General features: G+C 39.3%; 1 protein-coding gene across 1 annotated transcript in view; it reads left to right on the forward strand.

Annotated features, from left to right (window-relative positions):
* wtip (WT1 interacting protein) overlaps positions 1 to 25,533 on the forward strand; it is a 37,535-nt gene extending 12,002 nt beyond the window's left edge. The window contains exons 2-8 of the mRNA XM_084409279.1: positions 205 to 306; positions 13,504 to 13,571; positions 18,093 to 18,155; positions 18,431 to 18,561; positions 20,028 to 20,079; positions 20,181 to 20,249; positions 21,741 to 25,533. Of these exons, the coding sequence (XP_084265405.1) occupies positions 205 to 306; positions 13,504 to 13,571; positions 18,093 to 18,155; positions 18,431 to 18,561; positions 20,028 to 20,079; positions 20,181 to 20,249; positions 21,741 to 21,893 (638 nt within the window). The 3' untranslated portion in view covers positions 21,894 to 25,533. The remainder of the gene's footprint in view (positions 1 to 204; positions 307 to 13,503; positions 13,572 to 18,092; positions 18,156 to 18,430; positions 18,562 to 20,027; positions 20,080 to 20,180; positions 20,250 to 21,740) is intronic.
* Positions 25,534 to 25,853: the final 320 nt, after the last annotated feature.

Raw genomic sequence — 25,853 nt, forward strand, 5'->3', positions numbered from 1 at the left:
TTATTGGAAACACTATTATATGTCATCCGATGTAAAAAACATTTCACTCTTTCTCCTCTCACCACATTACACAGTTTTATTCAGACTCTATTTGTCAGCTAAAGTAGTAGCGTCAGTGCCGTCTGATGTCTAAAGATCAGTGATTGCGTGTTCTCCACACAGAATACACTCCTGACGGCTTGCTGTGTGTTTGTGCTCTCCCAGGGATCTGTGTCAAGTGTGGGAAAGGTGTTTATGGAGCGAGTCAAGCGTGTCAGGCGATGGGGAACCTGTATCATACTAACTGCTTCACCTGCTGCTCCTGCGGTGAGTACAAACACACACACACACACACACACACACACACACACACACACACACACACACTGTTGTGTTTAGTGTGTCTAAAGCATGTTGTTTTGTGTCATTGTTATCAGCAGGGGTCCATTTGGTCTTTGATCCAGCAGTGACTGTACGGATTTTAAAATGAAAGAATTATGCATTTAATTAGAATTATGCATCAAAAATGGAAGAATTATGCATTGAATTATGCATTTAATTAGAATTATGCATCAAAAATGGAAGAATTATGCATTTAATTAGAATTATGCATCGAAAATGGTAGAATTATATTTTAGTTACGCATCAAAAATTGAAGAATTATGCATTGAAAATTGAATAATTATGATTAATTAAATCATAATTCGTCCATTTTAGAAAACGAAGAACTATGCATTTAATTAGAATCATGATTTAATTAGAATTATGCATTAAAAGTTGGATAATTATGCCTTTAATTAGAATTGTGCATCTAAAAAATGTGCTTTGCGATCTAGTTTAGTTGGCCAATATGTCAAAGATCACACAAGCCACATGTAAAGACTTGCTCCTGTAAATGTTGTGTAGTAGAATAGTGCATGTGTATTTGTGTGTATGAATGTGTTTGAGCATGTCACATATGGCTGATCAGTGTGTGTGTGTGTGTGTGTGTGTGTGCCGCAGGGCAGGTCCTCTGTTCTCCGCTGAAATCACGGCGGTACTGTAGAGCACAACTGCTGTTCAGTCTTCTCTCTTTCATTCTCTCTTCCCCTCCGCACAGATTCTGTTTCCTCACGCTTTACAGCGAGCGCAGATAATTTACACGTAATGCTAGCCGTCCGCTGTACATGTATTGTTTGCCAAAAGAAAGAGGGCCAGTAAACCGGATGCGCTGTGGTCTGGGAGGAACTGGAAGCCTCTTTTAAAAGCATAATGGGTTCTTGAAGTTCACAGGAACTCTTAGCGTGACGTTGGAGTGTGTTTGTCGATGTTTGGATTATCTGTGATGAAGAAGCTGTTGTGGTTGATCTGGAGTACTTCAGTGTAATCATGTCTTAAGAGTGAAGAGATGCAACATAAACCATGTGTTGCTTTAGAGGTTTGAAATGAGTGTTTAAAAAGGCCAGTTTCTTAATGTTGTGATTGTGAAATGGGCCGAGGCGGGCGGGTACGGTATGACCAAAGTCATAAATAGTTGTACGAGTGATTTTATGTCATCATGGTAATGGAATATATCATTATATAGTTATTTTTGGTTGAAGATCAACCCAAAGATGTTTTTCAAATTACATAACCATGAGCTAATGACGATTTTTGTATAATCCAGTGATGTAAATACTTTGAATATTATTTTAAATGTAGTTATTTATTGTAATTATTTTATTTAACATTATAAATACAAACCAAAATATAATTTGATTCATTACAAATAACAAATGGTCAAGTGTAAAAACGGCTTCAATAACACTTGACTAATGATCCATCATTCACACATCCATCCATCCATCCATCCATCATCCACACATCCATCCATCCACCCATCCATCCATCCATCCATCCACCCATCCATTCATCATTCACACAACCATCCATCCATCCATCCATCATTCACACATCCATCCATCCATCCATCCATCCATCCATCATTCACACATCCATCCATCCATCATCCATCCATCATTCACACATCCATCCATCCACACATCCATCATTCACACAGCCATCCACCCATCCATCCATCCATCCATCATTCACACATCCATCCATCCATCCATCATTCACACAACCATCCATCCATCCATCATTCACACATCCATCCACCCATCCATCCATCATTCACACATCCATCCATCCATCATCCATCCATCATTCACACATCCATCCATCCATCCATCCATCATTCACACAACCATCCATCCATCCATCCATCATTCACACATCCATCCATCATTCACACATCCATCCATCCATCCATCCACCCATCCATCCATCATTCACACAACCATCCATCCATCCATCATTCACACATCCATCCATCATTCACACATCCATCCATCATTCACACATCCATCCATCCACCCATCTATCCACCCATTCATCCATCATTCACACAACCATCCATCCATCCATCCATCATTCACACAACCATCCATCCATCCATCCATCATTCACACATCCATCCATCCACCCATCTATCCACCCATCCATCCATCATTCACACAACCATCCATCCATCCATCATTCACACATCCATCCACACATCCATCCATCCATCCACACATCCATCCATCCACACATCCATCCATCCATCCATCCATCCACACATCCATCCATCCATCATTCACACATCCATCCATCCATCCACACATCCATCCATCCATCATCCATCCATCCATCCATCCAAACATCCATCCATCCATCCATCCATCCACACATCCATCCATCCATCCATCAACACATCCATCCATCCATCCACACATCCATCCACCCATCCATCCATCATTCACACAACCATCCATCCATCCATCCATCCATTATTCACACATCCATCCATCCATCCATCATTCACACATCCATCCATCCACCCATCCATCCATCATTCACACAACCAGCCATCCATCATCATTCACACATCCATCCATCCATCCATCCATCCATCATTTACACAACCATCCATCCATCCATCATTCACACAACCATCCATCCATCCATCCATCCATCATTCACACATCCATCCATCCATCCATCCATCCACACATCCATCCATCCATCCATCCATCCATCCATCATTCACACATCCATCCATCCACACAACCATCCATCCATCATTCACACATCCATCCATCCATCCATCCATCCATCATTCACACATCCATCCATCCACACATCCATCCATCCATCCACACATCCATCCATCCATCCACACATCCATCCATCCATCCACACATCCATCCATCCATCATTCACACATCCATCCATCCATCCATCCACACCTCCATCCATCCATCATCCACACATCCATCCATCCATCCATCCACACACACATCCATCCATCCATCCATCCACCCACACATCCATCCATCATTCACACAACCATCCATCCATCCATCCATCATTCACACAACCATCCATCCATCCATCATTCACACATCCATCCATCAACCCATCCATCCATCATTCACACATCCATCCATCCATCATTCACACAACCATCCATCCATCCATCATTCACACAATCATCCATCCATCCATCCATCCATCCATCATTCACACATCCATCCATCCATCCATCCACACATCCATCCACACATCCATCCATCCACACATCCATCCATCCATCCATCCACACATCCATCCACACATCCATCCACCCATCCATCCATCCATCCACACATCCATCCATCCATCCATCCATCCCTCCATCCATCCACACATCCATCCATCCATCCACCCACCCATCTATCATTTACACATCCATCCACACATCCACCCACCCATCCATCCATCATCCACACATCCATCCACCCACCCATCCATCCATCATCCACACATCCATCCATCCATCCATCCATCCATCCATCATTCACACATCCATCCATCCATCCACACATCCATCCATCCATCCATCATTCACACATCCATCCATCCATCCATCCACACATCCATCCATCCATCCATCCATCCATCCATCATCCACACATCCATCCATCGTGTAGTTATATCTATATATCGTCCTGTCTATCTGTCTTTTGTTTTGTATAACGTTCGTTAAATCTATCGTGCGTTAGGCTATATCTATCTATTTGAATTTCCATCATTCCATCTGAATATCTATCTATCAATGAGAGACAGAGTTATTGATGCTTTTCTGGCCATTTTTGTGCTTCTCTATATAATTGAGCTTTTCTGTCATGTCCAGAGCTGCACCCACCCCGTCCTCATCAAAGAGAGAGAGAGGAATGCACTCATTTGTTCCTCCATCTCTCTCTGTGTGTGTGTCTCGTCTCGCTGTACCAGTGCTGTATCAGTCATGACACTCTCTCACATAACCTGTTCTCATAAACACACACTCACAGCATCACAAACACCATGTAACAGTTATAAAGGTGAGTGTATGTGCTCTTTGAGCGTGTTTGAGTTGCATTCACGTCCCTCCACACAAACGAGAGTCATTCTGAACCGCATGTTTCATTCCGATGATTCATTTGAACTGATTCACTGATAACTGTAGTGGGTTTTATTTTTCACTGTTCCCATTGTCCACTTTGTGCTTTGGCCATGTAGTCAGAACAGATGTTTGTCTTTCCTGTAAAGCACATAAAATGGGCATTAAATGAACACAGATGATGCAGACAGTATATATACAGTGTGTATATACTAGCCTATCTATAGCGAGAGAGGTCGCAGAAGAACATGTGTGTGTGACCAGCAGGTCTGCACATGCCGTGAACCGCAGACTAAAATTCCCCTCTTTACACTAATACACACACACTCTACAATCTGGATGTGAATTCCCAAACATGTACATACACTCTTTGAGTGACTCATCACCTCCAGTATCCCATCATGCACTGGGGCGAACCCACCTGCAGATGATAAAGAACTGCTTGTTCTCTCGTTGTGTGTGTGTGTGTGTGTGTGTGTGTGTGTGTGTGTGTGTTCTCAAAGCATCAGGAAACATAGTTATGCTTTGTTCTCACAGCATCTACCGACTTATCGTTCAATCTATCATTTAATCTATCTATCTATCTATCTATCTATCTATCTATCTATCTATCTATCTATCTATCTATCTATCTATCTATCTATCTATCTAACAGTTTAAAAGTTTGGGATCTGTAAGATTTTTTAATGTTTTTCTGCTCAACAAGGCTGCATTTATTTGATCAAAAATACAGTAAAAACAGTAAAATTATGAAAAATGTATTACAATTTAAAACACCTGTTTTCTATTTTAATATATAGTAAAGTGTAATTTATTCTTGTGATCAAAGCTGAACTTCCAGCATCATTACTCCAGTCTTCAGTGTCACATGATCCTTCGGAAATCATTCTAATATGATGATTTGCTGCTCAAGAAACATTTAGGATTATTATCAATGTTGAGAACAGTTGTGCAGCTTCATATTAAACTTTTTTTTTTTTTTTTTTTTCTCGATTCTTTGATGAATAGAAAGTTCAAAAGAACAGCATTAATCTGAAATAGAATCTTTTGTAACATTATAAATGTCTTCACAGTCACTTTTGATCAATCCCGCGTCCTTTCTGAATAAAAGTTTTAATTTCTTTCCTGTTTCTATCTATCGTTTTGTTTTAAATGATGTGTTTGTGTATTTATTATTCTGCTGGACATGTGGTATTTTCTCAGTTTAAGTGTGTTTAGTGCTGCGCTCAGCATTTCTCTCCGCTGGTGTGTTTTGAATCTTTGATAATGTTCGAGACAGATTTCCCAGCAGTCCTCGGCAGCTGTGCTGTGTTTTAATCACATAGTTTCACAACACTTTTAGATGTGGTCTGTGTTGACAACCATTGACAACGCAGTGCTGAAGTGCCAACTAGTCTCTCCCTATGGAGGATCCCTTTACCACTCTACAGATAAAGCGTCGTCGGGAAAACTCAATTCGCGTATCTACCCCGAATTGATCAAATAAAATAAAATTCTGTATCAAAATTATAAGGATACACCAGTACTTTTAGGCTTGGTTTGTAGGGAATTACAAACCTGCACATATATATTCAAACGTACAGAACCCGTTCTTAATGCGCATGTGAACGCCATCAGCGTTTCTCACAGGTTCGCGTTTAAAGTCTGTGTAGAGAGAACGGTGTCGTCTTAGCGGCCCCTAATTTAATAACAAATGATCGTCGCGACGGAAGCGAATCAATCAAAACTAACTTTAGCTGGAAAATAACTTTATTAAAGAACCGCTATAAAGTAGGGCTGTGTATTGGCAAGAATCTGGCGATACGATACGTATCACGATACATGGGTCACGATTCAATATATTGCAATATATTTCGATACTGTGCATAAGGCGATATATTGGGATTTTTTTTAAGTAGGACTATAATTTTAGAAAAAATTATATTTAAAAAAAGACATGATGTGCATAAAAGTCAAAGAAGTTTACTTTAGGTTAACAATTCAGTTCACAGAAAATCAGACTGCCAGTTTGGTATCGTGGTTCACAGGTTCTTAGTGAGCAAATTTTTATATTTCTCAAGTAGGCCATAATAAAAGAAAATACATAGCCCCTGTCACAATACAAAACAACAACGTGAACTGGACGAAAATGAATGAAAGTGAACAAAATGAATGTGTCATATAGGCCTATTGAAATCAAGTTATCAAGTGATAAAAGATTTTAAAAGAACTGGACGCGCGAATGAGGCAAATTAACGTCTGCCGCGCTAAACGCCTCATTCGCGCCACAGGACCTCCAGACGCGCGTAAACGCGTCTTTGCATTAACTTAACATTGAAATCACTCGCGCCATCGACTCTCTATTCACGTTTGGTGTGAACGCACGTCCACTACAGCGGCAAAACTACGCTCGGTGCCGCTGGCAACGCTGTAACGTCTCCGCTTTGGGGTGTGTCTGTTACGAGTGTGTTTGTTTTTTTCAACACACGGACAGTATAATCATCATGCACGCGATTACATTTAGAAATAGACAAGCTTTGTTTCCAAATGCACCAAGCAAAGATCCTTTCAATTTTATAAACCCAGCCAATATAATAACAATAAACACATCCAAAATACAATCTTTAACATATATAAACAACTGCAAAGCGTCTAATTTGTAAACAAAATGCATAGCTGTCAACCCTCCCGTTTTTTCCGGGTTTCTCACGTATTTTAACTCTTTTCCCGCTGTCTTCCCGTTTTAGTATTTTCCCGTAAAATATCCCGTATTTTTAAAAGTCTTAAAAACGGCCAGATTTTCATCCTAGGTCTTAAATTTCATTTAGTCAGGTGACAGATCTAAAAAAGTGTTTACCCTCGTTCATTTCCAGAAACGCTGGCCGCAGAAAGTTGTTACAAAGTAGCAAAAAGTATGGAGTTGTAGCCTACAAAGCGGAGCGCTAGATCAGGGGTCTCCAACTCGTCGCTCGCGTGCTACCAGTCGCTCGTGGCTTGATATGAGCTAGCTCGCCAGAGGCCGTTCACATATCGCGTCTTTTGCGCGCTCAAGTTTGTTCAAATGTAGGCGCGCGGCAAGCACGCTCATAATTGAAGCGACGCGCAAATTTTTTTACCAGGCGCAACGAGATGAAAAAAATCTACACTTTTCAGAATGCCGCAAACGCACCGCAGGTCATGTGACAGGAACCAACCAATCACCCCTTTCCATAACAACATTGAAAGCACAGTCAACATGAAGGATGGGGGTGCACCCAAACACTACTAATAAATATAAGCTATAATGTGTAAATGTCAGTAATTTATCTTTTTTGACTTTTTATAAAAAAATATTTAAAGGCTGAAATATGAGGTTTATCTTTGAATAAAACCTTTTTTGTCAAAACTTTATTTGAACTTGTACATGTTAGTAGATAACATGTTGCAAGACACTCTTCTAAAATCTGGCCATCATTTTTAATGGTATTTTAATGTTTACGTAAACAAAAAGTGCATATTGATGCTAATCAATTTGTTTTTTGCTGTTTTTCGACATAAAACTTGTTGAATTGACTTCATTCTGTAGTATTAGTACTTTTTGAACAGGATTCTGTGATAACCGTGATAATTTTGGTCATTTTAATCATCTTATCATTTCCTCTAGTTATGATCAACTAAAACAACAATCAACAATAACTGTGTTTTTACAGTATAATATGCAAAAGTACAATTTTCTATTAAAAAAATATCTACCTCTCCCTCTGTCTCACACACACACATCAGATAATCCTAGATAGATAGAAAGATAGATAGGTAGATACATAATGATCCCGAGGTAGCTATCTATCTAACTTGGATAATGCGTCGTCACGTGTAGGGTCTTAAATTTGAATCTTTATGTTCTTAAAATGTCTTAAAAAGGTCTTAAATTTGACTTACTGAAACCTGCAGAAACCCTGAATGTTTACTTTGTTAATAAATAAAGCTCTTTAAACATATCCATTGGTCTGTAATATATATTGTGTAGTTATAAACTCTTTAGACTGTTAATGATTAGTGCTTTTTTTAAAAAGTTTTTGGGTAAGAATCGTGTAAAAAAAAAATCCCTTATTTTGGGGATGGATTCCGGGAAATCTCCCTTATTTTCAATGTTCAATGTTGACAGCTATGAATGATTTACGCACTAAATCCATCATAAACTGCCGACCGCGTTTTTCGCTTGATATTTGCATAAAGTCGAGAACTGCCCAACCTTTTGACGCTCTCAGTCGCTCTCAACGCTTTCTCCGGTCCGCTGTCAATCCCAAAATGCACTGCTGAGCGTGAAGCTCGACTTCTATGGAATGAATTGAAAACGCTTGCTCCGCTCGCTCCGTGCCAGTGGACACGCACCGTTCGGCGAGCCTTTTAAACAACATAAACGTGAACCACCGTCTTACCATGAATATTTTTGGACGTAAAAAAAAAAAAAAAAAAAAATCGATATTGCGTTTTTGAAAATCGATACAGTATTGCAAAATAAAATATCGCGATACTCATGTGTATCGATTTTTTCTTACACCCCTACTATAAAGCCAAAACAATCTTACCTTAAATTATACGTTTATCTCTGTAAAGCTGCTTTGAAACAATCTACATTGTTAAAAGCGCTATATAAATGAAGATGACTTGACGTGTGTGTGTGTGTGTGTGTGTGTGTGTGTGTGTGTGTGTGTGCAGGCTGTCAGTGAGAAAATCATACAACCCTTTGAACGCTTTGACAAAGTGAGGTTTCTGTCAGTCTTTTTTTCTAATGGGAGATCACAGGAGTTTATTTTCTTGTATATGCCCTGAGGTTTATTTGATGATGCTACTTTTCTTTGAGGGATTATGTTCCTCAATCAGAGTTAATGCCACATTTAATTTGTCATAAAGTTAGTACAGTCCATTAGGTTGTGCGTCTTGCTGTCGATCGCTCAGCTGACAAAGCGTTGCAAATCAGTGAAAATGAGGCTGCTGTCCACTGGAAATGTGTATTTTTAGAGTCGACGACCCTGACTAAGTTCAGGACTCAGTCATGGGAAACATGCATTCTGAAGCATCTCAAGTGTAAAAATTAAATCAAAGATGCGTTTAACACAGCAGACCATGGAAATGAAACTGCCCACACACTGTTCTGAGAAGAGCGGAGGAGAAGAGATGCATGTGCATGAAAAATAGTTTTTGGGTAATGGACCATTTCCACATTTCCGTGGCTCTCAGAAGCGGACATTATCATCGGATAAACTTCTATAGTAGTGGACGAATTTTTTGCATTCCCATTATTCCCCCGATAGTAAAAATGAAAAATCCTGTTTTCTCTGAAGGGATTTCGATCCGATTGTGAAAAGACCAAGTGTAAATGACGTCCGAATCGGATTTGAATCCGATCACTCAAACCTCTCCTGGAGGGGATCTGAGATCAAACTGGACCGGTGTAAATGCATTTGGTTGTTGAAATCACAAATGTGTATTTTACTCCCAAAATGTAAAAAAATGAGCGTGTTATAGGTGATTTCCGGTGTGAATAACTGGAAGCGCGTCATCACGGTCTGTGTCTATTGAATGTTTTTGCTGTAACTTTTTAAAAATGTATTTTCATTCACTGTTGGAATAATTGAAGTGAACTAACATTTCAGGTCAGTATTGATTGTTTCTACCGGTAATCTGTAGTTGCAGATGTTTGCCACAAATTAACTTTGTGTTTGATGCAAATAAGCAGTTTTCGCAGGGGAGATGTAGTTGACTGTGGCCGAGTCTTTGACAAAGCCTGGAGGAATCTAGCCGTCCGTCCCCTCCCCCCCTCTCTCTCTCTCTGTGTGTGTGTGTGTGTGTGGTGGTGGTGGAGGGGGGGACACTGGGACCAGCCGGTGACCTCAGTCCGAAAGAATGTCCCCGTTTACTCAGACCTCTCTCTCTCTCTCTCTCTCTCTCTCTCTCTCTTGCTCTCTGTCTCTCTCTCTTTCTTTTTGTGTTCAGTTTCGAAATCTCAGTGATCTCAACGTCGTTTGTTGTGTTAACACGCGTCCACATCTAACTTTGATGCATCTAAGTCTAAGTCCATCTCATAAAAAAATAATAATAATAAAAAAAAAAACTTATTCTCTGAACCATTTACACCTTTTCATTGTATTTTCTGAGGATATTTTGAGTGGCTCTTGACCAAACCTGCACTCATGCTAGAGTGATCTGGATGGTTGCTAGTAGAGATGAAACAGTATGAAAATTTCATATCATGAATATAGTGACCAAAATGATACATTTTATCACAGTATTGTTCAAATGTGCTGGAATTTTTCAAAAAGTAGCCTCTGAAATAATTTCAATAATTTTGCATTTTTATGTTGAAAAAAAGATTTTTTTTTTTTTTTTTTTTTTGCATAAAAATTTAAATATCAAAAACGATGGCTGGATATTGTTTGGGTGACTTGCATGTTATCCAAAAACATGCACAAAAGGTTCAAATAAAGTTTTATATGTCACAGCCGGTGTAAATCGTGTGTTTGCACCCCTAATTGAAAATCTTTCCTCACGTCTGTGTGTGAATCGCGCTTTATCACTCTGAATCACGTCGGGTGTTCGTGTCTCTGTCGGGCCACTGGCTGTTTGAATGTGGCAAGTGCATAAATTCTGCGACGGTGAAAAGAAACGAGATGTCTGCCTTGAGCGCTGTAAATTAAGGGACGGGGAAAGGGGTCAGTCTGATTTATGTGTGTGTGAAGGGAGAGAGAGAGAGAGAAAGACAATGATGAGTGTTTTGTGTTTTCTGTGTGTGTTTGAATACAGAGGTCTTACTCTCGTTCAGTCAGACTAGCAGCATAAAGTCAGATCGCGTCTTCTGTCCAAGAAACGCCCATTTAGACACAAACAGTCTGACCAACCACAGTCTGCACTTGTTTTCAGGCTGGTATAAACCTGTGCGTCTTGATTGTAAGGGTGTGTTGTTCACGCTTGGCATGTTTTGTTGGATTAAAACGAACCCTGGTGCGATTGCTCTGTTAGTGCGGGTCGTTTGAATAAGTGTGAACGAACTTCCAGACGAATTCTGGTGCGGTTCGAATGAAATCTGAACGCAACACGGACCAAAGACGTGTAAACTAGGACAATTTTGGCCAATAATTGATAATTCTTTATATTTGAAAGTCGATAACCAATATATTCTGATCTAAATCCAAATTTTTATATAATTTTTGAGAGTCTGATTACAAAAACAAAAGTCTCACTATTAAAATCCATGTCCCAAGCACACAATTATTATGTTCTCATTATAATTGTATTATTATATCGCCTGTATGACAGACTTGCACTGGCACATGTTGCACTGAACTGGATCCAATCATGTTTCAAGCAGTTCAAAACCACCAGTGTGAGTCTGAAGCGTCTCAGCTGAAGGAAATAATCCATTATTTATCAGCTTTAATATATCGAGAACAATAACATGAATTAAAAATGTATTAGCTGACGCCGATATGGTGGCCGATATATCACGCATCCCTAATGTAAACGAACCAAAAACAGGACATGATGTCACAAGAACTGACACTAAAAAGGACAGAAGGCTCAAGCATACTTGTATAGAAGTTAAAATAGTTAATAAAGTTAATAAAGAAGTTCAAGTCGTGACCTGACACCGTGTGCTAACTACACGCGATAAAAGGTTATTTTCCATGTTAATCAGAGTGTTTGTCCTAACCAGCCGCGACGGCGACACGCGACGATCCTATTTTAGAAACGGTTTCTATTTTTCTGTGACGTCGCGCTGGAACAACAAACTCAAACTGTGGCGATGATAATCTCAAGTGCTGTTGATGTGCTTGATTTAATGTTAAAAGTGTGTAATGTGACTCTGAATATCATTTAGTGCTCCAGCTTTGAAGCTGTAAAAGCAACAGTGGATAATTCACCTCAGATCTGGAAATTAAACCAATGCAAACAAGAACGTTCAAACTGTGAACAAACAAGTGTACAAAGATTTGACAAAGATTGTTTTAGTAACTCAGTAGCCTATGTGTGTAATATTAGTGAATTTGATTATGTAGCGACTTATCCATTTTCTTGCGAGTGCCTTCAAGATTATTCTCTGGTGCAGCGAGACTCCGCCCACACGCTGTTCTGATTGGCTGACTCCTCCCACACGCTGTTCTGATTGGCTGACTCCTCCCACACGCTGTTCTGATTGGCTGACTCTGCCCACACGCTGTTCTGATTGGCTGACTCCTCCCACACGCTGTTCTGATTGGCTGACTCCTCCCACACGCTGTTCTGATTGGCTGACTCCTCCCACACGCTGTTCTGATTGGCTGTGGGTTTTGATTGATTTTTACGCATCTAGTGTGGACAGACAAATTATTTGTCGCTGGAATCTTATCGCGTCTGGTTAGGACACGGTGTCAAGCATACTTGTTTTTTCTCGTCAATAGTCGTGATGTTGTCCGTCACAGTTCAGTTCAGGCATCAGAACCATCCTGTCGCTGTTTTGACTCCTTCATAAGCTCTTCACGAGTTCTCAGCTGGTCTAAATACCATCATATGTAGGTTACGCACATACAACGAGCACATTTAACCCAGAACACAGCATTGGTTTGGATGTTCGGTAAGTTCCGTGGTGAAATATACGTTATAAAAGCCGACCAATCAGGTTGTGAGCATATCCCATGCCTATAGGTTTGCTTTTAAAATGCCAGTGTGAACGCTAAGCGGACCAGAACTAAATGTTTTTTTTGTGTAGTTTTGTTTTTTTGGTCCTGACCAATCGCATCGAATTACAAGTGTGTGAACAACACACACCCTAAGAAGCATTTTTGTGTGCATTACACATCAGGCGCTGGTGGTTCTGTGTGTGTGTGTGTGTGTGTGTTGTGGGAATGAACACAGCTGTCCACTTCACATGCATCAAAGATAAAAACATACTTCATCCTTTCAATCATTTGATGTTTGCCAGTTAAAAATAATTGCTTGTTTGTTGTGGAAGCTGTTTGTAAATGCACATGGAGTTTCTTCTGCAGCATGTGAGATGAAACTCATCTGAAATGGTAGCATTATTTTAATTTTTTGTATTTTTTCAGGACGGCGACTACGAGGAAAGGCTTTCTATAATGTTAACGGGAAGGTGTACTGTGAAGAGGACTTCCTGGTGAGTCTGAGATTTGCATTCACTAGGAAAAAAAATGTTTTTTTTGGTAACACTATTTTAAGGTGATGTATTTACCGCTTTCTACATGTACTTACTGTAGTAATAACAGTAAATCATGCATAATTACAAATAACTAACCCTAAACCAAACCCTAACTCATAGTAAGTACATGTAGTTAATAATATTACTCAGTCTTAAGTACAATGAAACTACGTCACCTTAAAGGTGCTGTATGTAACTTTTCTACTAAAATGAATCCTTTTTTTATTGCCTGTGTGTGAAGGGGTTGTAATCTCACATTAAAACGATCCACTTTGCGGATTTTGCTATTTCCTCGGAAAGCGAGTATTCTTATTTTTATGTGAAGGTGCCGGGTCGGATTTACCGCGAAATCCAGTGACGTGACCTGCACGCGCGCTCCCGAACCTCTCGCCTCGTCTAGCCTACTGACTGCACTCAACAGCGACGACACTGCAACTTATGACATGGACTTATGACATGTCTGATAACACTAAGAAACGACCTTCTCCCAGCACAACACAGACTCCAACACAAACTCCACATATTGAAAAAAAAGAAAAAAAAAGAAGTTTTTTTCTGCTGAAGCTCGTAAGGCCAGACGTGAATCGCATGACCTTCGGGTGAAAAAACACTGCTCAACATCGGCAGGGCATTTGAATCATGGAAAAACCTTATCTACAAACCTAGAATGTACATTTCCTGAAGAAAATGTGAAGTGGTGCTTGCAGTGGCAAAATTCGGCACGGCTGATAGGGTTCCATACTTGCATGGTACGAGCATGGAGCATTAGTTCAACGTCAAGCTGATAAAAGTAGCCTATTATTGTAACGTTGCAGTGGGAGTTTACCTTAGTTTCCAGCATGTTGTGGGATGCTTTCTCCGGTGTGTTGCGTCTCGGTACCCACAGTGCTCGCTCATAAATTCGAGCACGCGCTTGTAAACTTATTGGTTGCAATCTGAAACATCACCGCTAGAGGTCGCTGAAAACTACATACAGCACCTTTAAAATAAAGGGTAACAAATTTTTTGCTCAACAAGGCTATATTTATATAATCAAAAATAACTGTGTTTCTTTTTAAAAATGTAATTTATTCCTGTGATCAAAGCTGCATTTCCAGCATCATTACTCCAGTCTTCAGAGTCACATGATCCTTCACAAATCACTCTAATATGATGATTTGCTGCTCAAGAAACATTTATGATTATTATCAGTGTTGAAAACAGTTGAGCTGCTTCATATTTGTATGGAAACTTTGATGAATAGAAAGATCAAAGGAACAGATTTTACTTGAAATTATTATTATTATTTTTTGTTAATTAATTCAATGCATCCTTGCTAAATAAAATATATAAGTATGGAATGTTGTTTCCTTTTTGGCATTGCTATAGAATTTTTTTATTTTGAACGCAAACATACGCAAGCTTTTAATCTCATAATTACAGTAATTCTGACACAATGTGACGCATTAATCCATTAAAAGGAGGCAGGCAGTGTCTGCCGCTATTGTCGATGCTCGTTCTGATGTGCTTCTGTAGAACCTGTTCTCGTCTGAAGTCGTGCTGTTGGGTTAGGGTTACACCAGCTGTAGCGTCTCTACAGAAAAGCTGCAACGCTCCATTTAATTGAATGTTTCCTAAGAGGGAGGTGGAGAGGAGGGTTGTATTGATTAGCACTCATTAGTGGATGGATGGACGTCAAAGTCTCTTGGGAGAACAGATGCTGTAGATGCTCCCACCTCCCCAATTCACTCCAGTGTGATCTTATTCTGCCTAAAGCCACACACACACACACACACACACACACACGTCAGGAGAGGTGGGAAGATAGCAGATCCATCATGCAGGAATCAACTTCCTGTCTTATATTATTGTCACTAAACTTTCATGTGACAGTCCTGATTATATGGGCAGATGATGATATATATATACAGGACAATTATTTGGTCAATATTTGCGATAGATTTTTTTATTTAAATTTAAATTTGTTGTCACACTTTAGATTCGAGTCCAATTTTAACTATGTCTAACCATTTACTGTGACTTTTGCCTCAATAAGCTCCTAATGTCTGCTTATTAATAGTTAGTACGGTAGTTGTTAAGTTTAGGTATTGGGTGATTAAGAGATGTAGAATATGATCATACAGAATAAGGCATTAATATGAGCTTTTTAAGTACTAATAAACACTAATAAACTAGTTAATAGTGAGACCCTAAACTAAAGTGTTACCATATATATATATATATATATATATATATATATATATATATATATATATATATATATATATATATGGTAACACTTTAGTTTTGATTAGCACTCATTATTGTATTATATTGTAATATTATATCATATATATATATATATATATATATATATGATATAATATTATTGTAATATTTTAATTCACTGTCATTGAATATTTAATATATATATTTTTTGGACCTTTAATATGTATATACATATGTTTTTCATATATATTATGTTATTATTATTATTATTATTAATATTTTTTTATTTATTTTTTATAGCACAGATATCAGCATTGGTATCATCCATTGAAAAAAAACAAACCATAAGTCGGCCCCTTTATAGATTCATGATTGACCCAAACAGCACTTCTGCTGACGTGACTGACTGAGGAACGCTGGGGGTCGGGCAGATGGTCTGTCTGATGGGACGGGGTGGGGGGGGGGGGGGTCCTGGTATTGATCAGTCCCTCCCAACCCCACCTGCTGGTCCTCCTCGCGCCACAATTAACACACAAACACCAAAGAAAAGCATGTTCAGGCGAGCAGTGATGTCATCAGTAGGGAATGAGCCGAGTTCCATCGTTAAAATGTGGCCTTTGGTTCCGTCAATAGAATCCGGAGATCTTGTGTGGCCTTTGCCACTCATTTCCATAGAGCGCATGTTTGAGAACATCTTTACTCTAATGGCTGCGCTCCAAACCCTTGTAACCCTGGTAACCAGGTCAAAACCCTTTTCCGGGACAGATGGCTCCCCTCAGGGTCGTTGCTGGATTTAAGACGCATGCAACCTGTGCGCCATTAAGAACCTCTGAAGACTTTATTCCAGACTGGAGATATTTTTAATCTCAGGACAGTCTTTTTAGAGGTCTAAACCCTCATGCTGAAGAAGAGGAACCGCTGTGGTTATCCTTCAGGTCGATACCTGGAGTGGCCATCACTTTAATCCGTCGAGTTGAGCTTCTCAGGGATCGTGCGGATGATCATCTGGGATTTTCAGTTGATGTCTCAAGAGTTTAATCAGAAGACTTGAAGACTACATAGGGTGTTACTGAAGCTGAGAGAGAGAGAGAGAGGGAGAGAGAGAGAGAGAGAGAGAGAGGGATGGAGAGAGAGAGAGCGAGAGAGACAGAGAGAGAGAGACAGAGAGGGGGGGGAGAGAGAGAGAGGGGGGGAGAGAGGGAGAGAGAGAGAGGGAGAGATGGAGATGGGGGAGAGAGAGAAAGACAGAGAGAGGGGGGGAGAGAGAGAGGGAGGGAGAGAGAGAAGGAGAGAGAGAGAGAGAGAGAGAGAGAGAGAGAGAGAGAGAGAGAGAGAGAGAGAGAGAGAGAGAGAGAATTTTTGGAATTAGATTTTTTTTGCTTTTTGGAAGTTGACATGAAAGGTGTGACAGGCTATGTTTTATCATATAGTTTAATTATACATTTATTTCGTTCATTATTTATTAAATATAATATTATTTTAATATTTTTTGTGTAATATTTCTTTTTTTAGAAATAGTTTTTTTTTTTTATTCAAACATCAAAGAGCCTTGAAATAATTACAGGTTCCAGGATTAGTTTTCTTATATGCACAAAAATAAATAAACGTAATAAAATCGGGAAAAGAATAAAAATAAAAACATTTGTTTTTTTACACTTAATGATTTGCATTTCATTTACATATATATTTACATGTAATAATTTGGCAGATGCTTTAATCCGTTGTTGACATGAAGCATGAAGCAGTGTGACCATTTATCATAAACTAGTTTAAACATTCCTCTGTAGTCGTTATACATGCAGGTTTTCTCATAAACATGAATTTTGTACTTTTAAATCTGTTTGGCACACAGTGTTCGAAATTGAGAAAAACTTAACCTGAAACCTTCATGTTGATAAGATACTTGTATTTAAAAATATTAGAATTTATTTCTACTTGCATAATATTTATATCGCATGCCTGTGCCATTTAAAAATATTAATACATAAATAAAATATCTCAACCAAATCTTCTTAATAAACATCTAAATGATTGTGCACTATCTATGACTAAATAATATTTAATAATTTACTAAGTAAATTTCATTCACACACATTTGGAAGCATTTGGACAAATACAGTTCTGTTTAAAAGTTTGGGGTAAGATAAAAAATATATATATATATATATATATTTTTGTTCAGCAAGGATGCATTAAATAGATCACTGAACTGCAGTGTGTGCTGCTGCTCAAACATGATGTTCCTCTTATCTGTGGTGTTTTCTTCTATAGTATTCCGGCTTCCAGCAGACAGCGGAGAAGTGCTTCGTGTGTGGACACCTCATCATGGAGATGGTACGATTTCAGTTCCACCCGGTGCTTTTTCACTGTTACTATTGCTCTAATTTATCACAGGAAGGATTGCTTGTCATTTCAATTAGTTTTACCATTTTAAATAAATGTGGAACCAAAAATGGATTATCAAAGCGGGATAATCTCTTGAAATACTCCGGCTCAGTGATGTGTGTCTATACTTGGATACAGAAATGATGTTATTGTGGCTCATTAGTGCTGCATCATCAGCCCACGGCCGTCTCACCTGTGTGTGTGTGTGTGTGTGTGTGTTGCAGATCCTGCAGGCTCTGGGAAAGTCGTATCATCCAGGCTGTTTCCGCTGTGTCGTGTGTAAGGAGGGTCTGGACGGCGTTCCTTTCACCGTGGATGTGGACGACAACATCTACTGTGTGAAAGACTACCACACGTGAGTCATATCCTCACGCTCACCCTATTTTATATTTCATAGCCAAGGTGTTTTTTGTATAATAATGAATATTTCATAACATCTAGCATTAGTATAGAGAGCAACAGTCGGGTTCCGGAAGTAAAAACTCCATTCATGTTCTCCGCAGAGAAATTGATTTTGAGCAATAATTTCTAAACGGTTTCTTCTCAAATCAATATTTTTACAGCGGGGGAAATAAGTATTGAACACGTCATCATTTTTCTCAGTAAATATATTTCCAAAGGTGCTATTGACATGAAATTTTCACCAGATGTTGGTAACAACCCAAGTAAGCCATACATACAAAGAAACGAGAGAGAGAGAGAGAGAGAGAGAGAGAGAGAGAGAGAGAGAGAGAGAGAGAGAGAGAGAGGGAGATGGAGATGGGGAGGGAGAGAGATGGAGAGGGAGAGATGGGGAGAGAGGGGGAGAGAGAGAGAGAGGGAGAGAGAGAGGGAGAGATGGAGATGGGGAGAGAGGGAGAGAGAGAGGGAGAGAGAGGGAGATGGGGAGGGAGAAGGAGAGGGAGAGATGGGGAGAGAGGGGGAGAGAGAGAGAGAAGGAGAGGGAGAGGGAGAGAGACAACTCAAAAGACAACTCTTCTGATTATTCTTTTCACTCCTCTATCAGAGATCTTGCGAGGAGCACTGGTCGAGGCAAATTTATGGTGAAATTATTGTCTTTCCACTTCCGTATTATGGCCCCAAAAAGTGCTCACTGGGCCATTCAGAAGCTTAGAATGGCGCCTATAACCAATGCCATCATTATGTTTTGCAACAATTAGGTTGCGAAGGTCTTGAGACAGCTCTTTGCTTTTACCCATCATGAGATGTGTCTTGTGTGACACCTTGGCAATGAGAGCGTTTTGTAGGCCATCATTTGGGACTGAACCAGCTGTTATTAATTTCCACTGACAGGGGGCTGGATTGCTTTTTAATTACTGTAAGTTTTCAGCAGTTGTCTTGGCTTTCCATGCCTTTTTGCACCTCCCTTTCTTCCTGTGTTCAATACTTTTTCCCTGTGTCATTTCACATTATTACACATAACTTAATTTCTGAACTTATTTTTGTTTGTTTCTTTGTATGTATGGCTTACTTGGGTTGTTACCAACATCTGGTGAAAATTTCATGTCAATAGCACCTTTGGAAATATATTTACTGAGAAAAATGATGACGTGTTCAATACTTATTTCCCCCGCTGTATGTGGTGAAAAGCGTCAAATGTGCACAATCCCATAAATGTCCGTCTTGTTTGACCTTGTTTGTTCGGCTGCTCGATCTTAGCGGGAGATCAAATCAACATTTCATGTCTAATGCTTTACGTATATTCCATGTCATAAGCGAGATATTGTACATCCGGCCGCAAAATAAAGGTGTCCTGATCATCCCGTCGGGATTCATCTTGCGATTTACATAATGTGGTTTTATGTGTCTTCATCTCCACAGGGTTTTCGCTCCTAAATGTGCCTCGTGTAACCAGCCGATCCTCCCAGCACAGGTACAAGAGTTTGAGCACAGTAATACTGACTGAGGGTTGAGGTCACGCTTCAGGACAGAGGTTAACTATAGCTGTGTGTGTGTGTGTGTGTGTGTTCGTAGGGTTCAGAGGAGACCGTACGGGTGGTGTCCATGGATAAAGATTACCATGTGGAATGCTATCACTGTGAGGTAATTCAGACTCGTTCATAAGTCAGTGGTTATTGCTGTGAACTACAGGTTGCAGGATCAATCCCTGGTTTAACCTCATGCTGTATCGCTGGTTTACTGTGATTCGCTCAGAGGAAAGCGCGTCTGGTAAATGGCACCTAACTAGGGGTCATGTTTGCACTCCTGGACAGTGCTCTGGAGTTATGTAAGATGTGTTTTGTGTGTATTAGGCCTCGGCTCGGGTATAAATGTGCATTAATATTGTGAATCATTGACTGATGACATTCAGCTAAACTCTGAGTCTGAGAGGTAAAGTGTTCACTTAAACACGTTTCATCTCAGACTTATTCATTATGAAAGCTCAGTTTTTCTGCTAAAGAAAGTGGTTTTTGTGCTCCAGTATTATCTTAATATTTTATTAAAATATAATTTTAGTAATATTTTGAATGATATTCAAGTAATTTTTGAGTCTTCTTAAATTTCAGAAGTAATTTTCTGAATTTAGCAGCAAAAAAAAAACTGTCAATGAGCAGATGATTATTATATACATTAATATAATATTTTTTTTAATTATTAAAATTAATATTATGAAAAATATATATAATATAGGCCCTATATTTAACATAAAAAATAAACAGTGTATATATCAAATTATATATTTATATTAATATTAAATATATTAAACAATATAAATGTAATATTACTTTTGTTAATAATAAAAAATAATAATAATTATTAGGGCTGTGAAAAGATTAATCGCGATTAATCGCATCCAAAATAAAAGTTTGTGTTTACATAATATATGTGTGTGTATAATTATTTTGTATATATAAATACACACACTTGCATGTATATATTTAAGAAATTTTATTTATTTATATATATAAAATATTTATATTTATATATAATATAAATTATATTTAAATATATACAGTATATACATGCAAATATTTCTTAAATAAATACATGCGTGTGTGTGTGTATTTATATATACAAAATAATTATACACAGTACACACACATATATTATGTAAACACAAACTTCTATTTTGGATGTGATTAATTGCGATTAATCTTTTCACAGCCCTAATAATTACATGTACTGTATGTGTGAGAGAGAGAGAGAGAGTGAGAGAGTGTGTGTGTGTGTTTGCTTATATTCAATTGATTACTTTTACGTCACTTATCTTTTCCTTATCACGAAAATATGTCTTCCAATTCACAATTTAAGATTAGGGTGATAGGTTGAAGGCCTTGTCAAAACATTGAATCCATATTTGTTTTTCATGGTAATTTATTTACCATCCAAACCGCAGGTCTGGATTTCCCCGATTGGCTCGCAGGAATTTCCATGTAAAAAGGAAGCGTTGTTCATTAAATGAGTTACAGTGTCGGTCCTGCCACGAGAGTGTTGATGATGATGATTCACTGTATTCTGATGCATGAAAAGGCCTTTTATCGGGCCTGACTTCCTTTCTATCAAACATGCTGAGAAATAACACGTGTGTTGCAGGATTGTGGTCTTCAGTTGAACGATGAAGAGGGGCATCGCTGTTACCCGCTGGAGGGGCACTTGCTGTGCCACCGATGCCATCTGCACCGGCTAAAGACCCCTGTACCAACACACCCGCCCCCGAGCTACCCGCTACACGTCACTGAACTGTGAACACACGGACTCGCGCTGAAGAAGAGAACGGTGTGACGACAAGCCCGAACGATAAACAGGGGAATCGGTCTACGTATTTCCACTTGTTTGGGGTTTATATGACCAACCAGGGAGGCTTTTATTATTACTCTCATCCCTCATCACCTTCTTCCTCTCACGTTCCGGGGTTCGCTGTATCGAGGGGTTTTCGCTCCGGTCGCGACCCAGAATGCACTGCGGCAGGGGAACGTGTCCTCTGAACGCCAGACAACAGCACTGAACACACACAGACTGAGATTACGACTTCTTGTGCCTTCATCGAATATCCCGTCACCTCGCTCACTGCCTTCGACATGCACCATTTCTGTATGCGTGTGTGTGTGTGTGTTGTGCCAAGCTGCCCGGGTCTTTAAAGGGACAGTTCACTAAAAATGTAAATTGCGTTGATCATTTATTCACCCTCATGTTGCTTCAAACCGGTATGACTTTTATTTATTAAAAAATGCCTTTTTAAGCCAAGACACTACTGGCAGAACCATTGTTTTTCATGCACTGGTTCATTTTGAGGCTCATTTGTGTCCATAACATGTTTTTATTCAGACTGGTTGAACGAAAACATCCAAAACACACAGGGCTCTATTTTAACGATCTGAAACGCAAGAATCAAACGCAAAACGCAAGTAACTTTGTGGGTGGATCTCGCAAATCTAAAATGGGCTGGTCTGAAGTCGCTTCATTACTCATAGGTTGGTGAAATAAACCAATCAGAGCGTCATCTCACATTCCCTTTAAGAGCAGGCGTGCTTGTTCCATGGCGGATTGCTATTATAACGGCGGATTTGCCAGGAGCGGTTCACAGCCGAGGAGACCGACGTTCTCTTCAGGGCCGTAAAACACAGAGAAGTCACACTGTATGGGGATGGAGAAACACACCCAAATTAGCTTCGGTTAAACAGGCGTATAATAATTTGGGTAAATGTGTAAGCTAGATTTATGCCTATTTTTTCACATCTTCATGGACACCACAATGATTTCCCTCGTGTGGTAATATTTTTCCTTGTAATAATGTATGCTTTGCACAAATGAAAACTTCTGCTTCTGTGTAGATGAGAGAATCAAAGTGTACACTGACTTTAGACGAGGTTTCTCCTGGTCAGTGGCGGGATTGTTTTCTGAAACTGCAAAATAGCACCAGGGAACGTTTGCGCCGGAACACGCCGCCTCTTTTCCCTGAACCGCCCCCGGGAGCGCAAGTTCATTCCCTAATTTACCGACGTGCGTCTGTGGAGGGAAAATAGGAATGATACAAAGTCAGTTGCGCTGGGTGCTAGATAGGGCCCACAGTGTTATTACACTTTCTCAATTTGTGTCTGTAGAGTTCAGCTACAACGCATAATATTTAAAGGCTGTTTTCTCAAATTGAGACGACGACTAAATAACAACGAGAAATTTGAAAACCAATGTTCAGATTTATATTCTGGAAATGTATGCAAATGAGTGCATATTTAATTAGATAATGCCTTATTTGCATATTCAGAAAACGTATAATTCAGAACTATTGTCTCAGTTTACTGTGATTAATCAACTGGGGGATATTATAGTGATATCTGTTAGCTAATGTTTTACCCTGGGGTGTCTTGTACAGTTTTGGACTGACATGAGCGTGAGTGAATAATAGTGAACTGTCCCTTTAAGCATCAAGTAAATGCGTAAACTGGTGGCGGCAGTGGGCCGAACACTGATGCATTGCTGGCGTCTTCTTCTTGTGAAACCTGCTGCATATAGCAGGACGAACTAAATGTATATTTTGCAGAAGTCTGACTTTGAGTCTCTCTGGCCGGAGTCAGAGAGGCCGTTACGACCTGACACCAGCACAACGGGGGTCGGATCTGTGAACACTGGTTTGTCTCCGGATGAGGTGCCTTTCTGCCTTACATATTCCTTACCGTGGAGGAGACGCACTGTAACGTGTCTCAGGAGACTCTGAAGGGACTCTGATGTGCGCCGGGGTCAAAGGTCAAGCCTGGATGTGCTGGACTCAACCAGGCCTGCCAGAGATTACCTGCATTTGTCCTGCAGTCAGTGTGTGTGTGTGTGTGTGTGTGAGACGCGCTGTCCAAACCAGCCGCGATGCAATCAAGCTACGAGCAACAGAACGTTTTGCACATGTCAGAGTAATAAAGTCATGAACACGTAGAAGTCTGGGAATGATGGAATGATCAAAAAATGAAAGCTTTTATTAGATTCACATGAATGAAAACTAGATGCCGCTGGAAGCTTATTGCATTGCATCTGGTTAGGACGTGTTGTGAGTGTGTTCGTGTGTGTAGTTGTGTATATGTTCATGTACACTAGTGGCTGGGCCGCTGTGTGTGTGTGTGTGTGTGTGTGTGTTCCATATACAGTGACCCTGATAAGTATTTACACACTTAAAAAACATCTGAATGTCATTGCGTTACACTCTTCGGAAAACAAAGTTCTATATAGAGCTTCTTAAAGAACCCTTTATGCCAAAAAGGTTCGAAATGTCTTAAATGATCGAGTAATACTTGCGTATACATTTTTTGCAGTGGCATGTTTACGAGCCGTTTAACTTATGAAATAAATGAAAACAAAAATCCATAAATGATGGAACCTCTAAAAGGTTCTGTAAACTCTATGAAGTGCCTGATGGAATCCTTCGGGTTCCGTATAGAACCGTTTCTTCTAAGAGTGTAAATCAAAATATCAGTGCAAGTGTCATTTATTATAAAGACACTTCGGAACACAAAAAGGCGTTTGTCTGGTTTGAAATGCTAAAACATTAGATCTGGTCAGTGAAATCTGACTTCATGCATGCACTAAAATCACCAGCTGATCCTGACAGATCCCGAGGTGTTCGATTCGATCTAATGCGTCCGTGTTCAGACCGTTTGAAGCGTGTAATGCTCGTCTGTACACACTCCTGTGATACTACTGACCTGAGAAGATCTGATACAGAGCGTTGCTTCTTCTCTGACTGTAAAAGCTTGTGATGTACTCGTGTGAAGATGTGTGTCACATCTCGTCATCCCGACCTGCTTTTAGTGGTCTAAGAGGTTTCCCGCAGATTTAGCTCAAGCAATATTCTGGATTAATGCCGTCGACTCCCAGAGAAAATCATTATTTACACCAGCTGATGTATTTTCTATGGAAATCGACAGCATGAATATTCAGTGAACATTCCTTTAAACAGCTCAGTAACCTTATTTTTCCGCTTTCAGATCATTCCCACCAGTGTGTTGTTGTTGTTTTTTTCCTAAAGTGCGTAATATTTTTCTCCACGTTGTCTTAATCCACTTTTAAAACGTACTACTATTGTATAGCACAACGTTAGAGTCCCTGTAAATAAACAGTGTAGAACGTGTTTCCCGCATTTATCGGAGACTCCACGAACGGTAGCTTTCCTTCAGTTAGTTCTTAAGAAAATGCACATCTTACGTTCTGTTGCATCACTTTTTTTTATCGTACAATGTCTTGATTTCCTAGATATTTCATAAATAAAGAAAAGGCAAAGTAGATTTATTTATCTAAACGTGAAAAGTTTAAAGTTATTTAATGTATGAAAAGTCGGGGCGTATCATTTAACCGTAGATTTATGTAATCTGCTTTTTCAATAAAGTGGTTTTTTTTAGTTAACTTAAACTGTGTGTCTGTGATGTTATTTGTGTCGGTTCAAAACTACATCTCGTTCACAAACTCACTCTCATGAGGTCTTTTTAATTATGTTTTAATAACAAAATAAAATAGGAAAAAATGTTTGTCACTCCAGGCTTTTCTGATAAAAACATAATCAGTATTTAAGGTACACTTTATTTCACGGTGTCCTTGTTACATGTAGTTACTAACTATAAATTATGCATGATTACATGCAACTAACCCTCAACCACATCTAATCCTAATCCTATAGTAAGTACATGTAGTTCATTAATATTACTTAAATGTACAATTACACTGTAACAC

This window comes from Rutilus rutilus, assembly GCF_951802725.1.
Source record: "Rutilus rutilus genome assembly, chromosome: 5".
NCBI classification, from domain to species: domain Eukaryota; kingdom Metazoa; phylum Chordata; class Actinopteri; order Cypriniformes; family Leuciscidae; genus Rutilus; species Rutilus rutilus.